Source organism: Danio rerio, chromosome 15, assembly GCF_052040795.2.
Source record: "Danio rerio strain M-AB ecotype USA chromosome 15, GRCz13ab, whole genome shotgun sequence".
Taxonomy (NCBI): domain Eukaryota; kingdom Metazoa; phylum Chordata; class Actinopteri; order Cypriniformes; family Danionidae; genus Danio; species Danio rerio.
The window spans coordinates 32455793-32479093 of NC_141035.1; the positions used below are offsets into that span (position 1 = coordinate 32455793).

At 33.8% G+C, this 23301-nt stretch overlaps 1 protein-coding gene and 1 long non-coding RNA gene across 10 annotated transcripts in view; both read left to right on the top strand.

Annotated features, from left to right (window-relative positions):
* LOC147833704 (uncharacterized) overlaps positions 1-1105 on the top strand; it is a 175741-nt gene extending 174636 nt beyond the window's left edge. The window contains exon 6 of the long non-coding RNA XR_015509649.1: positions 201-1105. This is a non-coding gene — a long non-coding RNA (uncharacterized LOC147833704). The remainder of the gene's footprint in view (positions 1-200) is intronic.
* zgc:153372 overlaps positions 796-23301 on the top strand; it is an 81374-nt gene continuing 58868 nt past the window's right edge. For 4 of the 9 annotated variants that reach the window (XR_015508803.1, XR_015508804.1, XM_087283310.1 and 1 more), the window contains exons 1-10: positions 796-1105; positions 3344-3474; positions 3536-3686; positions 4004-4140; positions 4220-4289; positions 4398-4479; positions 5049-5180; positions 5307-5449; positions 5529-5651; positions 6206-6284. Coding sequence is in view for 4 of the 9 variants with exons in the window: in XM_087283310.1 (XP_087139436.1) it covers positions 995-1105; positions 3344-3474; positions 3536-3686; positions 4004-4140; positions 4220-4289; positions 4398-4479; positions 5049-5180; positions 5307-5449; positions 5529-5651; positions 6206-6283 (1158 nt within the window). In the remaining 5 variants the exon portion in view is untranslated. 9 annotated transcript variants of the gene reach the window in all.

Consider the following 23301-nt stretch of genomic DNA (forward strand, 5'->3'; position numbering starts at 1 on the left):
TTTTTATTAACATAATTATAATGTATTATTATTAATCATTTTAAAAGCATAAAGTTTATAAAACAATTACAACTAATTAAAACTTAATTAAACAACTTAATTAAAACTTTTGTTTTATTATTATTTTTAAAGACGAGGCACTATTAAAGCCTAAACCAGCCATCATTGAAATGAATCACAGGCTCATCTCTCTCCTACAGCAAATGTCTTGTCTTTGATAACAAAGGCCTTTCAGACTCGTCCCACAGATATTTGCTTACAAGGGGGTGAAACCAGACATACTTGGACCAGCCTTCAATCAAAGTACAAGCTGTTGTTTGGTGAGAGACTCAGGACTCGGAGGGCAGAGGAAGGTCACAGCTGACTGACTCTGCTTAATGTCAAGCAGGACACTGTGGAACGACTTTTCCAGTCCCATGAACACACACACACATACACGCACACACACCGCAGAAGAATAACAATGTGTGTATTCATCACAGCATGTCAGGCCTCTTTTTCACACCACTATCTTTTAAACTGTGCCAAAATATCAAACTACCACATATACAGAAATACAGATGCTTGATTTGGATATTATATTTCACACATCATCAACTTGTTTTGAGTATGATTAAATATTCCACATCTGATCTAGAAGACACTAAAATGGAGCTCTTGATGTATTCACATACCTATTTCTATTAGTTTATAAACATAACTAGTGAATATACCACTAGTTATGGATGATCATTGCTGAAAGCCGTGGATCATAGACTGTTAGAAAATATATATGGACGCGTGGCGGCCTCTGGTGGTTGAGTGGATAGAAGTAAGCTGTCGTTGATTATACGCAGCAGGAATAATAATTCAGCAAGAACTTTGCCCCAAGAACGTTGCAAACGATGTAAAGTTAACTCGTGTTACTGTATTCAAAACATACTAAACCACTAGAATTTGCGTTAAATTTCACTAACAGCTCGAACCTCGTGGGCGTTGACAAAACTACAACTTCATGGTTTGTTTTGTATTGATGAAGTACGCTAGCGCATTTCTCCGGTCTCTGGCTGTTCAGCGTAAAGAACAAACCCTAAAAATGTCTTCTGCTGTTCACGAGAATGTGAAGGTAAGCTGCTAAAACGTGTTGTTACCCTTTAATATTGCTAAACATGGGACGCGACCAACGACATGACAACATATTTTCGGTGCAACTTCATCAGTTACAGCTGTGTTTGTAGCCTACTTTTGACTTTAAGAGATCTGCATAGAGGTGTTGGTGTGTTTTGTGCAGAGTTTTGCCCGTTTAAAAAGTTTATAGTGTTTTGTCGTGAAGGTGTAAATCACTTGACCACAGCAGTTTTACTATAGTTTATTTGAAAAAATTTTTATTGGTAGACCATTTCACCTGGGGTCCTATTCTTGGGTCAGTAATAAGATTGAATACTGTCAGTAACAAAAATTAAAGTGAAAAAAATTATTTAATAATTACAGCATTAAATGTGCTGTATGGAAGTTTTTGACTCATTTAAAGCATAATACCATAATATGTTTGCAGATATTTAAGAAACGTGCCAAGTGAACATATTTTAACACACTTTATCAGATTATACTTTATCTGAAAAAACAATGCCGAGGTCAGATATTCTGCTTTGAAACTGTCTTTGTTTTGGTAATTTTAACCTGCCCAATGTCAGTTTGTAGCAGACTCTGAAATAAGATGCAGATTCAGAGTTCCACCTGCAGTGGCGCCCCAGAAAATTTTCTTAGGGGTTGCCAAAAGCAGCTGTATCAAATGTTGGGGTGGCACAAAAAAAAAAAAAAAAAAAGAATTCTGTGCATACCTTTTAACATTGGGATGTGAAAATAAGGGAAATGCCCACCATAAATAGGGATTCCCCCAAACCCCCCACCTGCGCTTATATATACACACTTACTATACAGACACTAATAATATCATTTGGCCATACTTGTTTTTAAGCCACAATATTATTAATACAGGTTCTTCAATTAATCTACCTTAAGGTAAATATTAAATTGCCCTTGCTGTGCATTAAAGGTGTGTGCGTGCTGTCAATGACGATAAGGAAGGGGGAGGATCAGTGAATCAGCAACATCAGTGGCACCAGACAGTTAACAAAAATTTAGTAGCTGCTATTTATTTATTTATTCATTGAAATATTATATAACAATATGGCCGCCGATATTGTGCATCTCTAGTTAGAACAAAAACTTCTTTTAATATGGAAAATATTTCTTCTACCGGTTGCCATTCCTTTTATTTAGAACACGGTTTAAATCACTTGCTCCAGTCCTCAATCTGGCAACCTGCTCTTGCGTTTGTTTTGACTCCGGAGTGCAATACCTAGTTCAACCATTGGGTGTCAAACTTTCACTGTACCTTTAAGAACACCTCATTTTCATTCTTGTTAAGAAATGTATTCATTCTTATTCATGAATGAGTAATGTATTCATTAATGTATTCATTCTTATTCTTATTATCTTATTCGTATTCATTAACAAGAATTCATTCTTGTTAAGAAATGTAAAGTGATTGTATTGTATTGTATAAGAAAACTGTACATGCTTGTTCTTGTTAATAAAAAAAAAAACACCTCACTGTATGTTCAGCTCCATCCAGAGTTATCTATTGATCTTTTTATTTGTTATTATTTATTTATTTATTTATTTAAAATATATATATATATATAAACTAAATGACCCCGGATTAATAAGGGACTAAGCCGACAAGAAAATGAATGAATGAATGAATATATATATATATATATATATATATATATATATATATATATATATATATATATATATATATATATATATATATATATATATACACAAATATTATTCAATAATACATATATTTTTCATAAACATCTCCTGTTCATTAAAATGTTTCAACAACAAAAAACTACTACAATTCTTTTTAAGCATAGGACCCCCATTATGAAATGTTTGATTGTGTTAATTTTATGGTGCGTATGGAAAATATGTATTTTCAGTAAAGTTAATTAACATTTTATATTTTATTAAAATAAGTTTTAGCATGATTTGCTAATTTATTTTTATATTATTTTATCATAATTATTTTATTATTTGTAACTATCATTTTTTTTTCATAGTAATTTTTAAATGAATTTTTAAGTTCTTTTTTATATTCTCTATTTTAATAAATAAATAAATATTAATTATATAATATACCTGTATACTATAATATACTACTGCCTTGTGTACACTTAAAGCATGCAACGTCTCTTCATTGGATTTGTCATGTTCATGCCTCGGCTTTTAAATAGGGCTTAGCATTTCTCTACTGGACTACCACAACATTGCTTTATATTACTTACAGAATTATTATGGCTCTCGGCTGGAGACTTCAGATGACTTGCAGACCAACGCTGCGTGTGTTCTGCCCTCCAAACCCCTGGCCAAGACCGCATGTGAAGCCCTCAAACAAGTTCACCCGGATGTTTGCAAGAGGTACAGCATCCCTGAGCAACACTAAATTGTAAATTTAAAAATTAATTATATAAATCTGCAGGTATTTTGGCTGCGGTCTGGTGATTCCAGAGAAGCTGGAAGGATGTAAAGTGCTTGATTTGGGCAGTGGATCGGGCAGAGACTGCTTCGTCCTCAGCAAACTAGTGGGAGAGAGGGGTCAAGTCATTGGACTGGATATGACAGACGAAATGGTAATTTGCAGATTTTAACCTATGAGATACTTATGGCTTTGGTTTTATCATATCAGTTTAACTCGAAGTCAGATTCTGACAATGCAAATTATCAAGCAGATTAACTACAACAAACCTTTTATTAACTCTCTCCCAACACACACTCTTTTGTTAGAGACTGTGTGCTTTGTAACTTTGAAGATGTGCAATACAACTCAATCTAAAGATGCATTTTTATCCCATATCTTCATTAATCATATATACAAGTAGCTTAACTGAAAAGTGTGATAATATGAAAGAAAGTGCAAATTTACCCTTTTTGTGTGCTCCATAATTAGATATCCGCCTCACAAAAATATGTCCAGTACCATCAGGAGAAGTTCGGATACTCAAAACCAAACACTGTGTTTGTAAAAGGATACATGGAGAAGCTCAGTGACGCAGCAATACAAAACAAATCATTGGATGTACTTGTGTATGCACATAAATATTATTACATTTGTAGACTATTAATCTGCCTGAGCAAAAGTTGCAAAAATGCCTTTTTATTCTAGGTCGAACTGTGTTATATGTCTGTGTCCAGATAAAAGAACTGTTTTAAGTGAAGCTTTCAAAGTTCTTAAGGTGAGATCAAATCTATCACATACCAACTGCTCATGTTTTTTCTATTATTCTTGCATTTATGAATCTGAAATATTTACAAGCTTGTTGCATTTGTAAATGATCTTCTAGGAAGGTGGAGAGTTGTACTATAGTGACATGTATGCAAGCAAAGCAGTTCCAGACTCTTTCAAGGAAGATCCAGTTCTGTGGGGTAAACTTTGATTGTTATTGGTTGTTTTTATTTGGACCATGCTTTATCGCGATACTGTATAACAGTAGGGCTGTTGTATATTTGTTTCGGATTGATTGATGAAAATTGAATGAAGAAAAAACATCTGGTTATAATTTTGGAAACAACAGATTTTTTGCATGACTATAGCCGTTGAAGCTGACATGGTGTTAAAAAAACCTGAAAGTTACTTTTTTATTAGCTGTAAAACATAGAGCAGACAAAGCAAAAAGGGGTTTTAAGTGATATTTCACACAAAAAAAATGTCATAATTTACTCATCCTTTATTTGATCCTCCATTTGAGTTTTTTTTTTTCCTCTGTTGAACACAAATGAATATATACTAAAGAATGTTGGGGGAAAAAAGCCAATGAATTCCATAGTATTATACTATGGATGTCAATAGCTGCTTTTTTCAAAGATTCTACACAATATCTTGTTTAACAGAAGAAATACATTCATAAGTTTTAACCACTTGAGTGTAAGTAAATAAAGAGCGAAATGTAATTTTTGGGTGAACCATCCCTTTATAAAGTGTTTGATTTCATCAGGAGAGGGAATGGCTGGCGCCCTCTACTGGCGAGATCTCATCACTCTGGTGAAAGACATCGGTTTCAGCACTCCACACCTGGTTGCAGGAAGTCACATTGTGGTTCACAACTCAGAACTTCAAAGAAAGATTGGTAATCTGTTTATTTGGGGTTTGGTTACAGCTTCATAGCTATTTTTGAAAGTTATTTGTTACTTGAGGGAAGCAGATGCTTTACAGTTCAACCAGTGTTATTTTGACCTCCAATTGGTCACTGCAGGTGATGTCAAATATGCATCTGGAACTTATCGGATCTTTAAACTTCCTCAAAACTCCACCAAAAGCAAAGCTCTGGTCACATATAAAGGCAGCGTGCCTGACTGTGCCGACTGTTTTGAATTTGATTCTTCTCATTCTTTCAAGGTAAACATTTATGCATATTGACAGTTTTTACAAATTAATACGACTTATTCTGTGGTAAGTCCTGCTGATTCTTTTCCAGACAAATGTCCAAGTGCAGGTGGATGCAGAGATGGCTGCCATCCTCCAAAACACACGCTTCTCCACAGACTTTGACATTACCATTTCAGAAACTCTAGATCCAAACGAGAACGCTACTCCACAGGTAAATGAGCATCTTATTCATTATCTTATGTTGCATATACAGTTGTGTCAAAATAATTAGCCCTCCTGTGAATTTTTTTCTTTTTCAAATAATTCCCAAATTATGTTTAACAGAGCAAGACGTTTTTCACAGAATGTCCTATACTATTTTTTCTTCTGGAGAAAGTCTTATACAGTATGTTTTATTTTGGCTAGAATAAAAGCAGTTTAAATTTTTTTCAAAACCATTTTAAGGTCAATATTATTAGCCATCTTAGGCAATATTTATTTTGATTGTCTACAGCACAAACCACTGTTATAAAATGATTTGCCTAACTACCCTAACTTGCCTAATTACCCTAATTAAGACTTTAAATGTCACTTTAAGCTGAAAACTAGTGTCTTGAAAAATATCTAGTAAAATATTATGTACTGTCATCATAGCAAAGATAAAACAAATCAGTTTTTATACATAAAATAATAATAATAATTCCGGATTCCTGCATTTTGTATAGCTTTATAGAAAGAGCTCACTGAAGAAGGAAATATTTGTAATCATTGTTTTGTTTTTGTCAGGTTTGCCACCTTAGCCCGTTCCTTCTTGCTGATAAACTGGGCTCTTCAGTCAAGCAGTGCTCAAAGACAGGACACTGAGGTAAATGTGAAGAGTCTGGTGGTGGATCATGTGATGTCTGGCATGGGAAGTGAAACTATATGGTGTCTGTAGTGCTCAAGTCAATTAGTTTTGTTTTAACTTATGGAAAATTTTTGTCATGCAAATTGCTAAATTACTTATTAAAACAATAATTACTGCATAGTTAAGGGAAAAAGTGCTAATAAATAGAATCCACTTTTTATTCAAGATGGAGCTAACACCAAGCGCTAAATCATGCATTTGTTTTCATTTAAAACATATTATTATATTCTTTATTTTAACAAGATTCTCTTTTTATTTTTTTGTGCTGTGGTTGTATCTGTAAACAGCAAATCGTATTCTTTATAAGATAGTAAACTATAAGCACTTTATTAGTATTTAATTCTGATATCAATATGGATACACAATCTGTCATTCATTTTATTAAGGGCGTGCTCACACTAGGTACACCTGCCTTTAACCATGCCGAACTGCGATTGTCCCCGTACCCTTTCCCCCGACGGCCTACACACATACTGCCATTTGCCGTCCGAATCTGAGTTTACTTACGTCATCGATGATGCGACTGTTCAGTTTAACAGAAGAGAAACACTCTTGCTCTGAATAGTGGAGATTGCTTTATTAAATCATTTTAATTGTTTGGGATGCAGTGACACACAGTCAAATATTTGGCCAAACAGATCAGTCACTTTTGACGCTCATAAATAATCATAAAAGTCCTCATGCTGCATGTATTAGAAGGCTTGCTGACGTGTAGCGAGAAGTATGCGTCTTTAATAAACTATGACAGTTTGCACTCATTGAACAGTAAGAATGATTAATAAATCCATATGAAACAGTCCCTTAAAAGTGACGTTGTGTCTTCAGCTTTGGGTTCAGGTGTGCTTTGCACTCACACTTCAAGCGTACCGCACCAAAGCCCTACTCAACCGCGCTCTGGCACACCTCTTGCAACTGGGCCAGGGCTGGCCAACTGAACCGTGCCTGAGCCCAATTTGGAGCACTCAAACTTGTCAAACAAACGAGAAACGTGCCTGGGCATGTTTCAGATAGCATAGTGTGAGTATGCCCTAAAATTTCAACAGCACAAATAATTTTTGCAATTTATATGATTTTCACTACCTAGATGCCTTCAGTAATTTGTTTGCCAATTTTTTTAATTTAACAAATTTTCTCAACGCAGTAATTTTTTATGTGTGTTTATTTCTGCTTTGTTATTTCAAAGTACTTTTTTACCCTTAAACAAACAATGAGAATGACTTTAGTGTACTTGTTAATCAAGGAATTAATTGTGACTATTAATAAGACTTGTTATTTGTAAAAAAATGTCTGTAAATGTCACTTGTGTACCATACATATTTGTTATGTACCATTTCAAGCTGTATTTTGTCAACAAATGCAAAATGTGTTAAAAATATGATCAAATCTTGTGTATTTAGGGAGCATACTAAATTTAAAGTTAGCTTTAGCATACAAAGATTCTGGATATTTTATAAAAAAAAAAAAAAAAATCAACAACAATAAAATTTAATTTCACAAAGAATAATCAATGTTCTCCGGTGCTCCATTTTCCCCCACAAGTCCAAAGACATGTGCTATAGGTGAATTGGGTAAGCTAAATTATCTGTAGTGTATGTGTGTGAATGGAATCGTATAGGTGTTTCCCAGTGATGGGCTGCAGCTGGAAGGGCATCTGCTGCATAAATCATATGCTGGATAAGTTGCCAGTTCATTCCGTTGTGGCGACCTCAAATAATAAAGGGACTAAGCTGAAAAGAAAATTAATGAATAAATGAATGATCAATGACGAATTATTTACTAATTAAGTGTCATGACATTGATTCCGAGAAGTGATAGAAGTTAACTTCAGTATTTGATTTCCTTTATTTCTAAAAATCATGTGATATTTTAATAGCAGGATGTAGACAGATGTCACTTTCCTTGTAAGCCTCTTGTGAAAGGCATCATTGCCAGTAAATGGACTTTCATCATAGTGTTTCTTGATGATGGCCATGTTACAGCATTTAACCTAAAAATCTACTGAAATTTGATTGAAAGACTGAACGTTTGTTTAGTTTCATTCTCGTTTCATTATAATATAACCTTTGAATTTGTAATATTTTGGTTTAACATTTGAAAAATCCTGTTGTAAAAATGTAATTGGACTATAGGTGGAGCCAAAAACCAGATTGTCAACACAATAGCTGTCAATACTATACTCGCTGTTTTATGATTCTGCAGAATGCAGTGCAGAACCAATATGATTAGACAATGATAGCGACATAAAGCAGTCATAATTCAATGATTCGAAGAGACAAATTACCTCCAAAAACAGTTCATCCCAAGCAATCAATGAGCATTTTCAGAATCTCATTTAAAGTAATTTACTTAGAGACTTAATTTGCTCATAAAAGCCTACGAGAACAAAGAGAAATGGTCCTCATGGTACAAAGTCCTCCTCTGGATCTCCTCTGATCTGTGTATTATCAAACAGGCCAGACTTAAAATACTGAATATGGCAAACTGTGTATGTATGAATAGACTTATTTCTGTAGTTTTGTATGTTATGCTAATGATTTAGCTCATTTAAAAAAAGAAAATACTTTGCTTAAATTATTCTCCCTGAGGCCATGCAAGAGGTTGGTATATTTTTCCTTTTTAATTCAGCAGAGCAAAGGATTTTTAAAGGAGTAGTTGACTCAAAAAAAAGAAAATTTTCTCAATATTTGCTCAACACGAAAGAAGATATTTTGAAAAATGCTGAAAACATGTAAACACTGACTTCCATAGTACTTAATACGGAAGTCAATAGTTCATCATGACAGAATTTTTAATTCTAAAGAACTGTTGCTTTAACTGAAACTGGTCATTGGTCGTTTATAAAATGCAAGTCGATGACATTTTGAGTCAAAATTAAAAATGGGAATACCTTTTTTGGTTTTTACACTATTCTGACTTTTACCTCACTATTATTAAGATATGAACTGTTACTTCTAAAGTTTGATGTTGTTCTACATCCCCAATCCTACCCAACACCTAGACTGCCACCTCATAATTATTAAACAGTTATTTAGTAGTTTTGGTTAATTATTTGTTAATGAATGTGAATTGTGCATTACAATAACGTGTGATTTAAAAAATACAGCAAAACAAAATTAAAGGGATAGTTCATTCAGGAACATTTACCCACTATCTAAGCTCATTTGCTTCTAAACATTTGAGTGTCTTTTTTCCAGCTGAACCTATGTAAAAAAAATGTGCTGAAGAAAGATGCTATCCATATAGAAAATTGCTATCTATTGGATATCCATATTGGAAATTGCTAACCATATAGGAAAAATTAATACAAAGGAATTCAATGGTTGCAGGTTTCCAGCGAAGAATCTTCTTTTAGGTTCAGCAGAAGAAAGAAACTGAAAAGTGAAGGGTAAGTAAATGACAGAATTTTCAGGTTTGGGTGAACTCTTCCTTTCGTACTTCTGGCTTCTAATAATAAATTTGTGTTATGAAGTGAAACAATTGGAATGTAAACATTATTCACAACATTATCACAACCTGATGATAGTCTGGTAGGACTTTTTATAGGATTTTGTTTCGACACATTTCTAAAAATAATAGTTTTAATAACTCATTTCTAATAACTGATTTATTATATCTTTGCCATGATGACAGTCAATAATATTAACTAGATATTTTTCAAGACACTTCTATACAGCTTAAAGTGACTTAACTAGGTTTATTAGGTTAACTAAGCAGGTTAAGGTAATTAGGCAAGTTATTGTATAACGATGGTATGTTCTGTAGACTAACGAAAAAATATATAGCTTAAAGGGGCTAATAATTTTGACCTTAAAATGGCTTTTAATAAATTAAAAACTACTTTTATTCTAGCCAAAATAAAACAAATAAGACTTTCTCCAGAAGAAACAAATATTATCAGACATACTGTTGAAATTTCCTTGCTCTGGTAAACATCATTTGGGAAATATTTAAAAGGAAAAAAATTCAAAAGGGGGCTAATAATTCTGACTTCAACTGTATTAAAGTTGTTTTGCCTGTATATGTTTTTTTTTTTTTTTTTTTGGCTGTTAACTGTTAAATTGCATTTTTTAATCACCAAGAACCACAATTATAATTTATACTGTACAGTCTCCTAAAATGCTGCATAAATCTACATCATTGATGACATGAGGGTAAATTAACAGCAAATTCTTGTTTTTTGGTTGAACTGTCCCTTTAGGTCCAAGTCATAAATCTTTAAAAAATGTTTTAGTTGGAATATCCTTTTAGAAATAGTCTGAATAAACTCTGTGACTTCTCCTCGGCCTCTGATGTTGAAAGCGGTGTGGAGGAAGCAGGTGTGGTGTAAATGTAAACACAGCAGTGAGGAACGGCTCTCATTGTCCTGGTTTCACCTCTCCTAAAGTGCTGGGCTTCTAGCGCGTGCCCAGAATGTATCCCATTACTCTCAGCCACTTAATGCTTGACGATATCCAGAGCTAAAAAGCCTCTGCTGTCAAGAGACACTGTGAATGGTAGAGTAAAGCTTCAGTGTATAAGACCACACACTGATTCCTGCTTCATGCTCATCTCCTGAATTTGTTCATGGATTAGATTTCAATGACGTAAGTCAGAGTATTGTAGTAGACCAGCATTGATAAATAGGAACTGTGCCAGATTTGTATTTCAATGTGAAACTTATTTTGATGTATGTATAGCTAAGCTCCCTTTACAGTACATTTCATAACTATTATTTGAGGTTTGTGGATTGTCCTAATAATATTATTGTTCCAAATTTTGGGGTTGGTAATTTTTTTAGATGCTCAACAAGGATGCTATTTCTGCATATTTTCCAGTATTCTGTCATAAATAGAAAGTTTAAAACTAAAAGAGTTTTAAATAAAAATGTTTTAATGTTATTAATGTCACTATCAGTAATTTCTTCAGACCGATGCTATGATAATACGTTATTGTGCATATTGTTTAAATATTTAATATATTAAATATCTATCTTTAAGTGATATAAATCATATCTAAAATTTTTCTTAGTTTATTTTAGCATTACTGATATACTGTAGCTTTTATTAGTAGATCAGTTTTAAGATATTTCGTTTTTTTATGTAGTCCAGTTCCCTTTACATTTATAACTATGATTTGAGGTTTGTGAATACTAGTCTTACTAGTATTGCTGCATACTTACAGTTGAAGTCAGAATTATTAGACCCCCTTTGAATTTTTTTTTCTTTTGTAAATATTTCTTTTATAAATATATTTTTTTCTTCTGAAGAAAGTCTTATTTGTTTTATTTTGCCTAGAATGAAAGCAGTTATTATTTTTTAAACATCATTTTAAGGACAAAATTATTAGCCAATTTAAGCTAGTTTTTTTTCCGATAGTCTACAAAACAAACCATCATAATACAATCACTTGCCTAATTACCCTAACCTGCCTAGTTAACCTAATTAAACTAGTCAAGCCTTTAAATGTCCCTTTAGACCAGGGGTGGGCAAACTCGGTCCTGGAGGGCCGGTGGCCTGCACAGTTTAGCTGCAACTCTAATCAAACACACCTGCTTATAGATTTCTAGTGATCTTGAAGACACTGATTGGCATGTTCAGGTATTTTTGAGTTGGAGCTAAACTATGCAGGACACCGGCCCTCCAGGACCGAGTTTGCCCACCCCTGCTTTAAGCTGTATAGAAGTGTCTTGAAAAATATCTAGTCAAATATTATTTACTGTCATCAAGGCAAAGATAAAATAAATCAGTTATTAGAAATGAGTTATTAAAACTATTATGTTTAGAAATGTGTTGAAAAATATATATTTTCTCCGGTAAACAGATATTGGGGAAAAAAATAAACAAGGGGTCTAATAATTTAGGGGGGTTAATAATTCTGACTTCAACTGTATATAAAAATATGGAGTTGGTAAGATTTTTAAAAAATGTTCAGCAAGGCTGAATTAATTTTTATAAGTCAATATAACCAATACAACCAATTAAAGTGAATTATTTATATACAGTTGAAGTCAGAATGATTAGCCCTCCTTTGAATTTGTTTTCTTTTTTATATATATTTTCCAAATTATGTTTAACATAGCAAGAAAATTTTCACAGTATGTCTGATAATATTTTTTCTTCTGGAGAAAGTCTTATTTTTTATTTCGGCTACAATAAAAGCAGATATTCATTTCATAAAAAACATGTTAAGGTCAAAATTATTAGCCCCTTTAAGCTATATTTTTTTTCAATAGTCTACAGAACAAATCATGTACAATAACTTGCATAATTACCCTATACTGCCTAGATAACCTAATTAATCTAGTTAAGCCTTTACATGTCACTTTAAGCTGTATAGAAGTGTCTTGAAAAATATCCAGTCAAATATTATTTACTGTCATCATGGCAAAGATCAAATAAATCAGTTATTAGTAATGAGTTGAGAAATGTGTTGAAAAAAAACTTCTCTCTGTTAAACAGAAATTGGATAAAACGTAAACAGGGGATCTAATATTTCAGGGGGCTAACAATTCTGACTTTATAAACAAATATTTCTTTAAATATTTCTAATTAGAGAAATTATCCCAGTTATTTCATTTAAATTACCAAAATGATTTTCTGATTAAAATTTTTTTTGTTTTCATATTTAGTAAACTACAGTAATCTTGTTTACAGTTTTTGATCCATCCAGATGCTTGTTTGAATGAGACCTCTTAAACCTCTCCATTCGACAAACAATAGCAAATGAGAAAATTGCTTTTATCTGGTCATTTACAGAGCTCATCCACATGCACTACACTGACCAGCTTACTCCAGATCCATAAATTCATACTGGAGCAAACGACTAACCGGACCCATCTGAGGCAGCACTTGAGGCTGCAGGAGCTCTGGCGGGTCAGAATGGGAGTGGAGACTCGCTGAAGAGGAAAAATAGAGCGGTGTTCTTGACCTGCCCTCAGCCTCGCTCCCTCAGAGCCTGACCTGCAGGAGAGGCTGGCGGATATCTTACCCCTGCTGCTTGACTAGCCAACCGAGATCAAACGCGCCCGCGCCTCCCTCCCCTCCTGTCCCGGCCAGAGCTGATTGAAGCGATTCATGACCAGGTCATGACCCCTGCGTGCCAGGAACGGCTGAGGACAGGCAAGCAGCTTTCCTAAGCAGGTTTCGTAGACTCACACTGAAACAGCACCACGTCTTTATCGCAGCAGCTCACCTTTCCTGCCTATAAATCACACTGTTTCCTTTTTCATTCACCTGCTTTTCCGTTTTTTTTCAATTGGGTTTCAAAAGTTCAGTTGTGTGGCGAATTCAATCTCAGTCCTGAATTCAACACTCATTCATTTATTCGTTTTCCTTCGGCTTAGTCCCCTTATTTATAAGGGGGTCAACACAGTGCGATGAATCGGAAACTATTCTGACATATGTGGTGGATGCCCTTCCAGCCACATCCCAGCACTTGGAAACACCCATACACTGTCACATTTACACACACACTCATACACTAACCGTTCATTCAAAGGGGCTTGAGCGTCAATGCTTAACTGAGGGCGTGTCTGAAGTTGGGGCTGACGCGATCGTCATAGCAGCGATCAAAATTAGTCTGCAATCGGCTACTGTCTGAGCTAGGGTATCTGCATGAAGCAACCTAATTGGCTGACGCTTCCGTTGCTGCTAGAAAAGTTGAGAATTTCTCAACTTCTGCAGCGAGCAACGCCACTGAAGCAGCACAAACGGATCCACAATGCAGTTCAGCAAAGCCTGACGTCATCCATACAAAGTAAATGGAAAGCGTTGACGCTAATGCCCTGTGTGAATGGGGTATGAGGCCAATTTTGATTAACCAATTCACTCTTAGCGCATCTCTTTAGACTGTGGGGGCAACTGGAGGAAACTCCACACAGAAATGCCAACTAGCCCAGCCAAGACTCGAACCAGCGACCTTCTTGCTGTCAGGCACAGTATTAACCACTGAGCCATCTTTCCACCCAAGCAACATAGAGATTACATGATTTCTATTGTCGGTTATTATGATGACAGTCACTGTGTCAGATTATGCGATTTTTGTCTAAACTAAATCTTCATGTGTTGTGGATCTAAATAATGCCAGACTACATGTTCATTGCATGGCACCTACAGTCCACATTCTGTCATCAAGAAGCCACATATACTGTAAATGTCTCTGTAATGTTCTGATTCGTTAGTTTACATGGCAGTTCTAGTACCCAATCAACAGGCTTCAGAAGCACCCCGGTTTATCTTTGTCAACAACTATCCTTGTATTTTGTAATGGTAGTTCAGTGATGAAACGTCATACAAGTGTATTCTCCATGACTTTCTTGCACTCCATAACTTTCTTGCATTTAACGGAAGCAGTCATCCTCTCTCTTACATTTTACAGTTTCAGACATTACCTCACAATCAGGACTCGACTATGTACTGCATACAGTTGAAGTCAAAATTATAAGACTTGTTTTTTTTTCTGTTTAACAGAGAGAAGTTTTTTTCAACACATTTCTAAACATAATAGGACTAATTTCTTATCTTTGCCATGATGACAGTAAATACTATTGACTAGATATTTTTCAAAACACTTACAGCTTAAAGTGACATTTAAAGGCTTAACTAGGTTTGTTAGATTAACTAGGCAGGAAAGGGTAATTAGGCAAGTTATTGTATAATGATGGTTTGTTCTGTGGACTATCAAAATATATATATATATATATATATATATATATATATATATATATATATATATATATATATATATATATATATATATATATATAGCTTAAAGGAGTTAATAATATTGACCTTCAAATAGTTTTTAAATAATTAAAAACTGCTTTTATTCTAGTTGAAATATAACAAATAAGACTTTCTCCAGAAGAAAAAAATATTAAATTCCCTTGCTCTGTTAAACATTATTTTTTATATATAAATTCATAGGGGGGCTAACAATTCTGACTTCAACTATCTATATCTATATATATATCTATATATATATATCTATATATATATATATATATTTATATATATATATATATATATATATATATATATATATATATATATATATATATATATATATATATATATATATATATATATGGCTTCACACAGCAACACGTGTGGCATGACATCACAGAGACGCTATTGGTTAAATGCCGGCAATGTAAAACACGGAAGCAGCTTGAAGTGGAAAGCACAAGTATGTGCTATACAATTGATGGTGACAAAATTACCATTGCCAACATTGTGAGAAATAAAAACTTGGCATTGCAAGAGGTGCTAAGGAAACATTTAACATAACAAATCTGATAAGACACCTCAAAAACAAACGTAAAACCTTCATTTAAAATGCCGTCTCTTTACTATTTCACAGAAAAAAACTCTGCCAGCCCTTTATTAGACAATTTCTGACAAACTACTTGTCCTGTTATAAGATGTACCCCATGTTCGTTCACCACAGACATATGGCGTTCGCCCGTAGCATGCCTCTACTAAACCTTTATGTATTATCGAAGTATCGGATCGGGTTTCGGTATTGGTAGATACTCTAAATTAAATGACTCGGACTCAGATTTGAGGGCAAAAACATGATCAGGACATCCCTAGTAAATATGTGTAGTGCTTTGCAGAACATGTCTTTGCGGCATGTAAGTGTTTCTCTTTAACAGTTCAAATCAAATCCATTATAAAAAGTGTGTTTAATGGGTAAATCATGGTGTAATTTTCATTTTTCTATGGGTCTCATGCTTAAATTAAAAATCTTGTTTTTTATATAAAAAGATAATAAAATTAGGCACTATTTTACCAACACTAATTTTGTTGTAGTTAATGATCGTTTCATTTTAGCATATAATATAAATAAATACATTTAAAAAATGTGTTAGTCAATGTTGAAATTAATTTGAGCTAATGATTAAATGTACTTCTAAAGTACTTAAAAAAAAACCTTAGCTGGTGCAAAATAAATTCAAAAAGTCTTTTTTGGTATTCCATTAACATTCAATTTACAAAAGTGCAAATCACCTTCAACATTTTAAATTACTTTTATGAAAATAAAATGTCAAAACATGGATTAAATAACTTTACGGATAAATGTAAAAAAGTAACAACATTCTTATTCCGATCTGTAATCTGACCTGTAATCATTATATTGTTACTTTATGTTGAATGATTGTCTTCTTCCTGATAAATGGGTAAAACCTGTAGTGTTTGAAGCATAGTGGTAAAATATAAAGATTTAAATTGACAGTTAAATAAGTATTTTGAGACTTCACTATAATCCTTAAGTCTATTGATATTGCTGACAAGATACATGGTGTATAAACTACTGTTGCGCTGAATATCATTTTTGTGTGTGTCTTCTGAAAATCATTAAAAAAGTGAAAAATATTTGATAGGAATCCTTTTTTGCTCAGTCGAATTTAAATAAATAAACAAACACATTCTAATATACCTTAAGGAGGAGGGGATCAATAATTTTAATGCACTGTAAAACCCAGCAATTAACTTTATCAAATGAAATGAGTGTAGTTAACTTAATATTTATTGAAAGTTAATTCTACTCATTTGAAAAGAGTTTTGAACTCAGTGTTGAAGGTAATGAGTTAATTAAATACCACTTTACTTCAACGGAAATGGAGTAAGTTCACAGTACTCATATAGATTTGTTTTTGAACTCAAATGGTTTTTAGCAATCGGTTTCTTCAAACTGTTTGAGTTGCCTTAACTTATTGGGTTTTACAGTACTCAGTTGGTTTGAGTTCTCTTCATTTATTGGGTTTAACTGGGCTTAAATTGGGTGACGCGATGGTGCAGTGGGTAGTGCTGTCACCTCACAGCAAGAAGGTAGCTGGTTCGAGCCTCGGCTGAGTCAGTCGTCATTCCTGTGTTGAGTTTGCATGTTCTCCCCACATTTGCGTTGGTTTCCTTCAGTTTCTCCGGTTTCCCCCACAGTCCAAAGAAATGCGGTACAGGTGAATTGAACAGGCTAAAATCTCCGTAGTTTATGTGTGTGAATGAGTGTGTGTGTATGGATATTTCCCAGAGATGGGTTGCAGCTGGAAGGGTATCCGCTGTGTAAAACATGCTGGATATGTTGGCGGTTCATTCCGCTGTGGTGACCCCAGATCAATAAAGGGACTAAGCCGAAAAGAAAATGAATGTGCTCAAATTGCTTCATTTACTCAAATGGATTAGGTTCACAGTACTCATTAATATTAGTTTTTGAACTTAAATGGTTTGTTGCAATCGGTTTCCTGAAATGGTTTAAGTTACCTTAACTTTGTGGGTTTTACAGTGCTCAGTTGGTTTGAGTTCTCTTCATTTGTTGGGTTTTACAGTGTAGTATTCTTTGTATAGTATTATTTGACTGATTTTATGTTGTCTTCAAATTTAGCCAGCTTTGAATTTTATTACGTTTGAAATTTGTTTATAAAGTCAGCTTCTTAAAAAACAAAACAGAAACTAATGGTTTATTTTAGGTTTATTTTGTATAGCGCTTTTCACAATGATTATACATTCAGAAAATTTAAGGTTATTAGTTACCATAGCTGTATTAGTTACTAATAACTTTAACTGATCAACTAGTAACTAATAGCTTTTAACAGTTAAAGATATTATATATAAACATAGATAACCTGCAGGTATAGCATATATGTGCTGTCCATGTTTTATGAAGTGTATTTGTGTATTAAGCGTATGTGTTTTCCTATTATTTGCCCGCTCTAAGTCTCTATAACTATCATTACAAAGCTTTCACATCGATAAACACTTTGATGCATTGATTTAGCTTTAATCCATCTGGATCCTTTGATAAGCAAATATTTTTTTGTTCCTCACTATCTGCCTTTTGTGACATTGTTCACTTCACAGGGGCCTCTTTCTCTCTCTCTTTTTTGTTTCTCCAACGTCCTTTCGTAAAGTCTGTGAGTATATGTATTGATTCTCCTTCTACTTCCCAGTGTGCTCCAGCTTAGTCCTTGTTCAATGTCGCTTTCTGTTTTAATTAAAAGGTTATTAATACGGTATCAGGCGAGGAGATTAGCCGCGTGGTTATTGAAGGAAAGCTTTGTGGCATCACAATGTCCATTCTCTTGGGCCCTGTCAAATTTATCAGGTTCAAGGGCAACAATAGGCACTAGAATATCAGCTAACAGATCCTTGGAAGCTTTTGTCTTGGCCGGCGAGAGATCTAAATTGCCCTGTGTTGTTAAGCTAAAAGCTTATTCAGAGGAATGCTAAAACCCTCCTCTTTGATCTCTCAAGCAAAAAACGGATGAAGGAGAAATGGAGGAGAAACAACAATAGTGTTTGGTTTGGAGGATCTCATTATTCCAATGCAATTTTTGGTCACTTGATGGAATATCTGGATGTGTAGCTCTGCATGTTTTATTTCGTATCAGTGCAAGAGTCTGTTAATAAGGGAAATCCCATGTTTGTAAGAGAAGCTGAGGGTGGGAAAAAATGGGGTTTTCCTGTTCCTTTTGTGACCTTTTTTGTTGTTTGGATGGTCAACAGCCAAGGTTAAACATGACTGCTTCCAAATACAACCATGTCAGTGCTTAAATCACCAAATAACCTTTTATTGTTCCACTGTCTAGACGTTTGGTGATTACAAGATCATTTAATATCTAACTCTAGATCCAATAGTACTAATCTCTTTACCTTTATTTCAACAACCTCAGAGTGACTTTATTATTTTATTCATTTATGTGGAAGGAAATAAGTTGACTTTGTTATTATAGGAGTGTCAAAGAAAAGTTGCCCTCCGTCATCCTGCTTGTAGCTTTATCAGAAAACTGCACCTTTCAATTTGCCCACATTTTGTTTTCATCCACAGGCTGTCAGAAAAACAGCCAACAGTGTGATAGGTTTGACAGCCGATGAGATATTATGGTCAATGAGATACCCATAAATGTGTCATACACAAATTATTTTTGTTTAGTTTTAAAGTTTTGTATTCTTTCATAATGTGACCATTTGCAGAGCTTGGCAGTTTTATTAGCAGTCTCAGGCAAAAGTTATGCTTGTCAAATGATTGAAGACAGTTGTGCTCACTTATTTTCACATATTAATATCTATCTATCCATCCATCCATCCATCCATCTTTGTTTATTTCTGTAATTGGCATTTGAAATGAGGATTACTATTTGTGTTGTTATTTGTATTTTTTTTTTTTATAAAAAAAGTTTTTATAATTTGTAATTTTTATTGCAAGCAATTTCTTACGACAGCTAGTTTTGTTTCTATTGTGAAGTCTGCTGAGAATAACTCTGTCACTGACATTAAAAATAAGGATTACTATTGTTACTAACTGTTTAAACTTGTTTCAACTATAAACGCACTCAAAAAGTGATGGTTGTTGTTTGTTTAAACTACATGATTGAAAAGAGCTGAAACAACACAATTCCTGAGTTTTTTGTTTTTGGGAAACCTAATTATTTTATGTTCATTCCACCTAAATTTGTAAATACTAATAGATTAACTTAAATCCTTTTGGTTGTCGCAACACAGGTCGATTGTGTGGAACCCAACATTTTTTACAAACTCTCAGAAATAAAGGTACAATAGCTGTCACTGGGGTAGTACATATTTGTGGCTGAAAGGCCATTATTGGTACCTCAAAGGTACATAAGGTGCATTTGGGTACTAATATTGAGGTACTACAGCGGACTAGATATCTTTTAAAAGGTACTGCCCCAGTGACAGCTCTCATACCTTTGTTTCTAAGAGTGCAGTGTAGTTAGTTGAAGGAAAATAAATATGTTGTAATTTTTTTGTAGTCTGCCGAGTAGACAAGATCTGTTAGAAATTATGTTGTTTTTACCTTTACAGAAAAAATAAATCTAATAAATCCAAAAACAATTATTTCCACATCTTTGATTTAAAAGTGCATCATCTAAATTTGTTTTTGTGTAGTTTTATTTTTCTTGTGATTGATTTTACAGTGAACTGGCAGCAGATAGTGCACCTGATGACATATAATCCCACTGCTCATGTAAATGGAAAAAGCTAAAAACCAATCCCATCTATAGCTGTAAATTGCTGTACAATACCGCAAAATTGGTCCATTGTGTCATTATAGTATTAAGATTGTACTGTACCAAAAATCTAAAAAGAAAAATAGTCTATTTTTTAAAGTTTAACACCCATTGGATGTATTGATCAAACAGTATTCTGTGGCTTCATTTTTTTTTTCAGAAAGTACAAACTAAAGGACTACATTATTTATATTTCAGCTCTTTTTTACATAAACATCTCAAGGCTGACATGCAGGCTAAGAACATCCCTCTTCTCTGTAGATTCTGTTATAGAGTTGGAGAATATTTCTTAAATTGACTTTTTCATAACTATAAATTATATCATGATAATTATATTAGCATTCTCTCCAATGCAGAGTAATATTGTTCAGTTTATTATAATAGAGCATCAGGTTTGTTGTCTGCCCCTTTAATGAATAGGTCACCTAAAAATATAAGTTCTGTAGTCATTTACTCATCCTCCACTTGTTCCAAACCTGTTGAGTTTCTTTCTTCTGTTGAACACAGAAGACATTTTGAAGAATGATAGAAACCAGCAGCCATAGTGGGAACAAAAATACTATAGACATCAATGGCACAGAAAAAAAAGTCAAGTGGACGGTGAGTAACGGATGACAGAATTTTTATTTTTGGATGAACTATCACTTTATATTCTGAAGCTCTTTAAAGTAGAATTGGCTTTAAGTGTTTTTGTCATGAAGTGATTCAAACAATATTTAAGATACAGTACTTTGTGAACATAAAAAGGCTTTCTTTTTAATGCCATATAAGAACATTTTGGTTCCCAAAAGAACCTTTTAGGTTTTAATTATCTAAACAATCTGTATTCACTGTAAAGAACCTTTTGTGGATTAAAAAGTTTTGGGAATGTTAGAGAATCTTCATTAAACCATCAATCCAGAATAAAGAACCTTTATATTTAAGAGTGCAGTTCCATTTACTTGCACTGATAAGACCATAATCCCTTGAATCCCTAAAATGAAGCTTTTTGTTTGTCCGATTACTCTAAGCATTTGTCTAGATTTGTCTTCACTTTCTGGAGTTTTAAACATGCTACGCTGCTTTGCTTTAAACAAAGGCAGCAGATCAAAGCTCCAGTTCTTCTGTAAAGCTTGTCAGAGCGAGAAACAGAAACCAAGAGGAGGAGGAGCAAAAGCAGAGGTCATTTGGTTCACAGCTGAACAAATCCAGCTGCTCGTAAGGTGTTTATTCACTGTTTATTTACTAGTCTGTTAACTCGTTTGACTTCATCTATAATATTTATTTAAAAAAAAAAAAAAGAAACTTTTCAGTCATGATGATGGTCAAGTCTGTCATAATGAAGAAGGGTCTCTTGGGTGGCTTGATAAAATGATCCATTATACTATAATGTATCTGTTAATAGTGCTGTCAAAATTATGAATTTTGGCTGATGATTAATTGTCAAAGAATTAATGGAGCGGAGAAACTATGAAGTCAATTTGTATGGAAAAACCTGTAAGTGAGCATTTCCGGTTCCCTCGTACCAAAGTCAATAGGTTTTTTGAAAGGGATTTTTAAATAACTTAAATAAGGTTTGTGGCTAACACAAACTCAAGATACTTTCACGTTTTATTATACAACATAAAACACATCAGTTACATCACACTCTTACATTTTTTAAAATTGGTTACGCTTCTTTAAACAGACGGTTGCTATCAAGTTGCCAAATGGGACTACAGGCGCTGTCGGAGACATTATACATCATTGAGCTGAACCGGTCTGGAACGCAGCTCGCTTGCGTTGAGCATTTGGGTTATGTGTTTTAATTGTCGGTTTTGGTGCTTTTTACATTTGAGCTTTTGTCATGCCTTTTAATGATTGAAGAATTGTTAAAAATGATTGAGATTAATTGACTGTTTTGTAATTTATCACTTTGTACCTTTAAATATTTAAGATATTGAGCCCTATCATACACCCGGAGCAATGTGGCGCAAGGCGTGGCGCAATACTTGTTTGCTAGTTTCAGCTTGGCGCAAGAGTCGTTTTGAGGCGTTGCGCTACGCTGTTTAAATAGCAAATGCATTAGCGCTTAATTGTGCGCCCATAGGCGTTCTGGTCTAAAAAGGAAGGCGTTCTGAGGCGCACGGCTGGCGCGTTGCTATTTTGAGAAACTAAAATAGACTTTTCATTAAACCAAAACAAACCCAGTCTAAACTCCGGCGCAGAGTTGCGCCTCGCTTACACACTGCTTAATACGCACAAGAGAGCAATAGGCAAATATCTTTACATATGAAAAAATTTAAATATTAAGGATATATATAGGATATAATAAGAATAGTTATAGGATATAAATATAAAGGATTAAAATATTACAAAACATATTATTTTCTAGCCAACATAAATATGAAAAATCACTGCTTTTATGTCTTCTTCATCTCGGGAGGCTTTTTTAGTTCATATATATTGTATAATGTTATTATTATTAGCAGTATTATTTATTATGTCCATATTTATATTTGTTTTACTAAAAACAAGCTTAGATTTGCCCACCTGCCAGGTTTTAGACTATATGGGGCACTGCATGTGTTTTAGGATATAACTCAGGTTTTTGAACACAAAAACCTTATCGTTATTGTTGTTCATTTATTCGTTTGCTGGAAATTAGAACTAAATTTAGAAACAGTTTTGAAACAAATATTTGCGCTGAACAAACGCAATTATTTATTTATAGACTAATTGATGTCTGTGCGTAAAGGTTTCCCTATCCAAGAGCGAAAGTGAAAGTGATCCATTATCTGTTTGCTGTTAACTGTTTGCTAGTGAAATGCTCAGTTTTTCCACTTAGACTTACTTTACGTCCTGTAAATAGTGAATGCTCTTAAAGGGAATGGGAGATGAGACTCTAATTAGTTTATTCTCAAAACACACCTATAACTCATTAATAAAATAAACTCAACTCTTTTAGACCATGCGCCACGGCGCAAAGCGGATTTTCCCGTCTGTAAATTA